At 48.9% G+C, this 6,625-nt stretch overlaps 1 protein-coding gene across 1 annotated transcript; it reads left to right on the forward strand.

Annotated features, from left to right (window-relative positions):
• The first annotated feature begins 5,496 nt into the window (after positions 1-5,496).
• Positions 5,497-6,369, forward strand: LOC115985784. The gene is made up of 3 exons (XM_031108683.1): positions 5,497-5,684; positions 5,922-6,198; positions 6,280-6,369. The coding sequence occupies exons 1-3, from the start codon at positions 5,497-5,499 to the stop codon at positions 6,367-6,369; spliced, it is 555 nt and encodes a 184-aa protein (XP_030964543.1).
• Positions 6,370-6,625: the final 256 nt, after the last annotated feature.

Below are 6,625 nucleotides of genomic sequence, written 5' to 3' on the forward strand. Positions count from 1 at the left end.
AAACATTTGACGTCTGACTCTCTCTCTCTCTGTCTTCTCCACCATTGCTCCACCTACATAGGTTGCCCGCAACCATTAGAGAGAGACCCTCTCAGGGCACAACCTAGAGCTTAAAAAATCTACAATCATGTCCACATTGATATTATAACTGTTAAGCGGTGAATAGTAGTTGAACATTGTGGAAGGACTTTCGTCTCGGCCCCCAATCAGGTATTGTCTTCTTTGGAAATGGCTTTGAGCCTTAGTTCTCAACAATTTGTTCAATCCCACTTCGGGGAGAGACGCCTCCCACTCATGCCTTATAAGCTTTTGGCCTAAGGATGAGTGACGCCATTTCCAAAGAGGACAATACCTGATTAGGGGTCGAGACGAAAGTCCTCCCACAAACCTGATTCATTTTTTATTTTTTATTCTACAAATTCCAACTTGTTATTGTATACTGATTGATTAACTTATTCTTTTCGAATATAAAGCAAACAATAGCACTGATAAGGATAAAAGAAGTGGTCAAATGAAAGACAAGGTTGATGGTACCGATTTTGCCGTTAGCCTCTGTTTAACAAACTGACGGCGCTATGAAGTGAAGAACTCCATAGACAGATAGGATCATAAAGCTGAAGGTCATCTTAAAGCTGACGGTACATAGACCGAAGGCACAAAATAGACTGACGACACTCGTCAAAGAATGCTTGCTAACCACGTTTGCGTGTATAAGTAAATGATTTGCACTCCACGTTTTGTGAGACCTAAGAGGGATTTCTATATGGAAAGGATCCCGCGAAATACGCTCAAGGAGACTCCTATAAGGAAAAGACTTCTACTCCAAGGAAAAGGGGTCAAGCCCTACTACTATAAAAACCAAGCACCCTCATGAACCAAGCTACGCATAATTTACCCTCTCTAGCACTCTAGAGCAGTAAGAATAGTTCTGACTTGAATTTCGGAGGGTATTTGGCCGGTACCACACCGGTACTCTCTGCTAGGTCCTTTCTTTTCGTTGTGCAGGTGTTATTTGTAGCACACAAGGATCGTGTGGCTCACTGGTGGTATTTTTGGCATCATCAGTTGGCGCCGTCTGTGGGAACGCGAAGAATTTGAGCCAGATTATCGCCTCCCGGACATAAGAGTCGCATGGTACTCACTCGCTCGATGGCCACCACCAACAACGCTCAGGAAGACAAGCCACCGAGATCTACTGCATTAGAAAGGCAGGTACAGACTCTCATGACAGTAGTAGAACGACTCACAAAGCAAAACCACGACCTAGAGGAGCAGCTACGCCAAAGGGACGCAGGACCTAACCTTCAGGAGCAAAACCAGGAAGGTAACAGTGCCGAGCGAAGGGAGCAGGAGAGGCCTGAGGGCAGCAATGCCCCAAGCTGACCGGAGCGGCAAAACGTAAGCCTTCCGTCTCTCATGGACTTCGCCCCACCGCCTATCATCGTAGAGATGAAAGCGATGAAGGAGCAAATGGAGGTCATGATGAATGCCCTCAAGGGACGGGAATCTTCTGATCTCGACGATTTAGTGAATAGGACCGACTCGCTGTTCACCGCCACCGTCAACTCCTACCCCCTACCGAGTAAGTTCCATATGCCACAGATAAACAGTTATGACAAGGTCAAGGACCTTCTGGACCACCTAGAGACCTTTAAGACCCTAATGCACCTTCAAGGAGTAGCAGACGCAATCATGTGTAGGGCCTTCCCTACAACGCTAAAGGGTGCAGGGAGAATTTGGTTCAGCCGACTGACACCGAACTCCATCAACACCTTCAAAGAACTCAGTGCTCAATTTACCGCACACTTCATCGGAGGTCATTGGTATAAGAAGTCTATGGCTTGCTTGATGAGTATGAAGTAGCAAGAAGATGAAACTTTAAGAGCCTACATATCCCGCTTCAATAAGGAGGCACTCTTGATCGACGAAGTCGACGATAAGATACTTGTTGTGGCATTCATGAATGGCTTGAAGAAGGGTAAGTTTTTGTTCTCCCTATACAAAAACGACCCAAAGACCATGTCGGAAGTACTTTATCGTGCCACAAAGTATATGAACGCTGAAGACGCGTTGTTAGCTCGAGAAAAGAGGCCCAGGAAAAGAGAAAGGCAGGAAGACACTCGGCAGGACCAAGGCCGGAAGAAGGCAAGAACAGGAGACCGAAGGGACGAGAGGCGCCCTAAGCCCCTGGGAGGAAGATTCACGAGCTTCACTCCGTTGACAGCCCCAATAGATCAAGTCCTTATGCAAATCAAGGACGAGGAGGCTCTGACATTCCCGGGAAAGCTGAAGAGTGATCCCAACAAACGTTCCAGGGATAAGTTTTGCCGTTTCCACCGCGACCATGGTCACGACACGGCTGATTGCTATGACCTCAAGCAGCAGATTAAGGCCCTGATTAGACAAGGAAAATTGCAGAAATTCGTTAGTAAGGAGAAAACGGATCCCCCCGCACAAGACCAACACCCCCGGTGGGATAATGAGCGATCGAGGCCCCCGATAGGGGACATAAGGATGATCATAGGAGGAACGGCTGTCGCCGGGTCATCCAAGAAGGCCCGCAAGACCTACCTTCGGATGGTACAAAATGTTCAGCTGACGGGAGTCGTGCCGAAAATAGCACGGAGAGAAGGCCCCATAATCGGGTTCTCAGAAGAGGACGCGCGACGCCTTCACCATCCACATGACGACGCGCTCGTCGTCAGCTTGCGGGTAGAAGACTACAACATGCACCGGGTGCTGGTCGACAATGGCAGTTCAGCAGATATTTTATACTACCCAGCGTTCCAGCAGATGAGGATCGACAGGGAGCGATTGATTCCGACAAATGCCCCGCTCGTTGGCTTCGGAGGGAGCCGGGTATTTCCCCTAGGCGCGGTCACATTATCCGTAATAGTAGGCGATTACCCTCAACAGATAGCCAGGGACGTGACATTCTTGGTGGTCGATTGCTCGTCTGCCTACAATGCTATCCTCGGGTGACCCACGCTTAATTCGTGGAAGGCGGTAACTTTCACCTACTACCTGATGATAAAGTTCCCCACTGACTACGGAGTAGGGGAACTGCGCGAAAGTCAGATGGCCGCGCGCGAATGCTACATAGCCATGATGGAAATAGAGGATCAGGTTCAGGCTTTAAGCATAGAAGAGCACCGGACGGTAACAGAGCCGGTTGAGAAGTTAGAAGAGATACCCCTTGAGAGTTCCGATCCTGGCCGAACGACCAAAATTGGAACACTCGCTAACCCCACGATTCGTCAGGAGCTCATAACCTTCCTTAGATGCAATCGAGATGTATTCGCTTAGGGCCATGAAGATATGGTGGGAATAGACCCTTTAGTCATGGTGCACAGGTTGAATGTATCGCCCGCCTTTCCACCTATCCGACAAAAGAAGAGAGTGTTCACTCCCGAACGAGACCGAGCCATAGCAGAAGAAGTCCGAAAGCTACAGGAAGCGAGCTTCATTAGGGAAGTATACTATCTCGACTGGCTAGCAAACGTAATGATGGTCAAAAAAGCGAGCGGGAAATGGCGGATGTGTGTGGACTTCACCGACCTTAACAAGGCCTGCCCCAAAGATAGCTACCCCCTCCCGAGAGTCGATGTCCTAGTAGACTCAACGGCCAGACACCAGTTGCTGAGCTTCATGGACGCTTTCTCGGGGTACAACCAAATTCGAATGCACGAAGCCGATCAGGAAAAAACTTCGTTCGTGACCAACCAAAGCCTCTTTTGTTACAAAATGATGCCCTTCGGCCTGAAGAACACAGGCGCCACGTACCAAAGACTTATGAACAAAATGTTCGCACAACAGATTGGGAGGAATGTCCAGGTCTACGTGGACGACATGCTAGTAAAGAGCCGGAGGGAGGAAGATCATTTGGGAGATCTCAAAGAAACATTCGACACACTTCGCTCCTACAACATGAAGCTCAATCCAGGAAAATGTGCCTTTGGAGTAACGGCAGGAAAATTCCTAGGATTCATGGTGTCTCAGAAGGGAATCGAGGCAAACCCGGACAAGATTCGGGCCATTATGGATATGGCACCACCAAGAAATGTGAAGGAGGTGCAAAGCCTCAACGGAAAAATAGCGGCACTAAATAGGTTCGTGTCAAGGGCAACGGACAAGTGTTTGCCCTTCTTTCGAACATTGAAGAGATCTTTCGAGTGGACTGACGAATGCCAGCAAGCATTCGAGGAATTGAAGGCTTACCTCTCCTCCCCACCACTGCTGAGCCCGTCGCAACCAGGAGAAGAGCTTTTTCTCTATCTAGCCGTCTCCCTCGCAGCCGTTAGTGCTGCCTTAGTCAGAGAAGAAGATAAAGTACAAAAGCCCGTGTACTACGCAAGCTGAGCACTTCACGGTGTCGAAGAAAGATACCCGCCTATGGAAAAACTTGCCTTTGCATTAGTTACGGCAGCCCGCAAGCTCAAACCGTACTTCCAAGCTCATACGATGAACGTCCTGACTGACAAGCCCTTACGACGGGCAATGAGCAAGCCCGAGGCTGCGGGTCGATTGGCGTTATGGGCTATAGAACTGAGCGAATTTGATATTCAGTACCGCCCGCGGACCGCTATCAAGGGACAGATCGTCGCCGACTTCATAGCTGAATTCACTCATGACGAAGACAAGGGGGCAACAAATTCCCCTCATTGGAGCATATATACGGACGGGTCGTCCAACAGACAAGCCGGAGGGGCCGGCATTGTGGTACTATCGCCCGAAGGAGACATCATTGAATGTATGGTCCGTCTCGACTTCCCTGCCACTAACAATAAATCAGAGTATGAAGCGCTGATAGCAGGGCTTGACCTTGCCAAAGCAGTAGGAGCCGTGAGGGTAGTCATCTACTGCGACTCTTAGGTCATCACTAACCAAATAAATGGAGACTACGAGTGTAAGGGCGAAAAGATGAAGAAGTACCTTGATGAAGTAAGGGCGAGAGTGGATGACCTAGAAGCCAAAGTCGTCCAAATTCCCAGACGAGAGAACGAGCGAGCCGACCGCCTCGCAAAGGCTGCTTCAGCAGAACAAATGGTCATCCCTGGTAATGTACTCTCTTTCGTGCAGCTTTCTCCGCTAATAGATCCCAGCAACATGCAGGAAATATGCTCCGACAGTAGCTGGACCACGCCGTTAGTTTCGTACCTGAGAGATGGGGTCTTACCAGACGAAAGGGAAGCCGCAAGGAAACTTAAGGTCCAGGTGGCGAGATTCGTCCTAATAAAAGACGTCCTGTACAAAAGAGGCTTCTCCCGACCATATCTGAGATGCTTGGGTACGGAAGAAGCAGACTACGTCATGAGAGAAGTACATGAAGGAATCTGCGGAAACCATTCAGGGTCTAGATCATTGGTACACAAGCTTGTGTGAGCGGGGTACTATTGGCCCACCATGCAGAAGGACGCCGAAGCCTATGTCAGGGCCTATGACAAATGCCAAAGGTTCAGCAATATTATTAGACAACCAACCGAAGAGCTAACCCCGATGACGGCCCCATGGCCATTCGCACAATGGGGATTAGACATTATGAGACCATTCCCTACAGCCGCACGACAGCTGAAGTTCCTGGTGGTGGGCAGTGACTATTTCACGAAATGGGTGGAAGCTGAAGCTTTGGCCACAATTATAGAGAAGAACGTGCGAAGCTTTGTCTGGAGATGCATCATATGCAGGTTTGGCATTCCTAGAGTCTTTGTCTCGGACAACGGGAGGCAATTCGACAACGACCCCTTCCGGGATTTTTGCTCACAGTTAGGAATAAAGAACCACTACTCCTCCCCCGCCTACCCTCAAGCTAATGGCCAGGTCGAAGTCACGAACCGATCCTTGCTCAAGATTATCAAGACTCGGCTTGAGGGGGTAAAGGGTATATGGCCCGAAGAATTGCCAAGTATACTATGGGCATACAGGACGACGGCAAGAACACCCACAAGAAAGACACCGTTCCAACTGACGTACGGAGGCGAAGCAGTCATCCCGGCCGAAGTTGGGCTCACAAGCTACAGGGTGCACAACCATGATGAGAACAAAAACGACGAGGCTATGCGACTACAGCTCGACCTAGTGGACGAGATCAGAGTAGCAGCAGAACAAAGGCTCGCTAGGTACCAGGACCGCATGGCCAAACACTACAACTCTCGGGTCCGATATAGAGACTTCCAAGTTAGAGACCTTGTTCTTAGAAAGGTCATGGGCGTCGCTAGGGACCCTACCCAAGGGAAACTCGGCCCCAATTGGGAAGGACCTTACCGAGTTACGTCATGGCAGAGGAAAGGCACTTACCACCTGGAGACGTTGGAAGGACAGAAACTGCCACACCCATGGAACACCGAGCACCTACGAAAGTATTACCAGTAGGAGCGGCAGCATGAAGACCAACCCCTTTTTTATTTACATTCCAACAAATTTTAGTCTTACTCCTCAGATTTATCATTTACTTTAGTTTTTTGCAACGATACCTCTTTTTGTTTTAAGCCCAAAGGGCAGGATTTGGTTAATTACTTTTATTTACAAATGCATGGCAATAAGAGGAGTTTATTCAAAAATTGTTGAAGTATCTATTTTAGAAATCTACGGTTTAAAGTCCACAGAAGTGGGCAACTAAGTTCACAAA

This window comes from Quercus lobata, chromosome 4, assembly GCF_001633185.2.
Source record: "Quercus lobata isolate SW786 chromosome 4, ValleyOak3.0 Primary Assembly, whole genome shotgun sequence".
NCBI classification, from domain to species: Eukaryota; Viridiplantae; Streptophyta; class Magnoliopsida; order Fagales; family Fagaceae; genus Quercus; species Quercus lobata.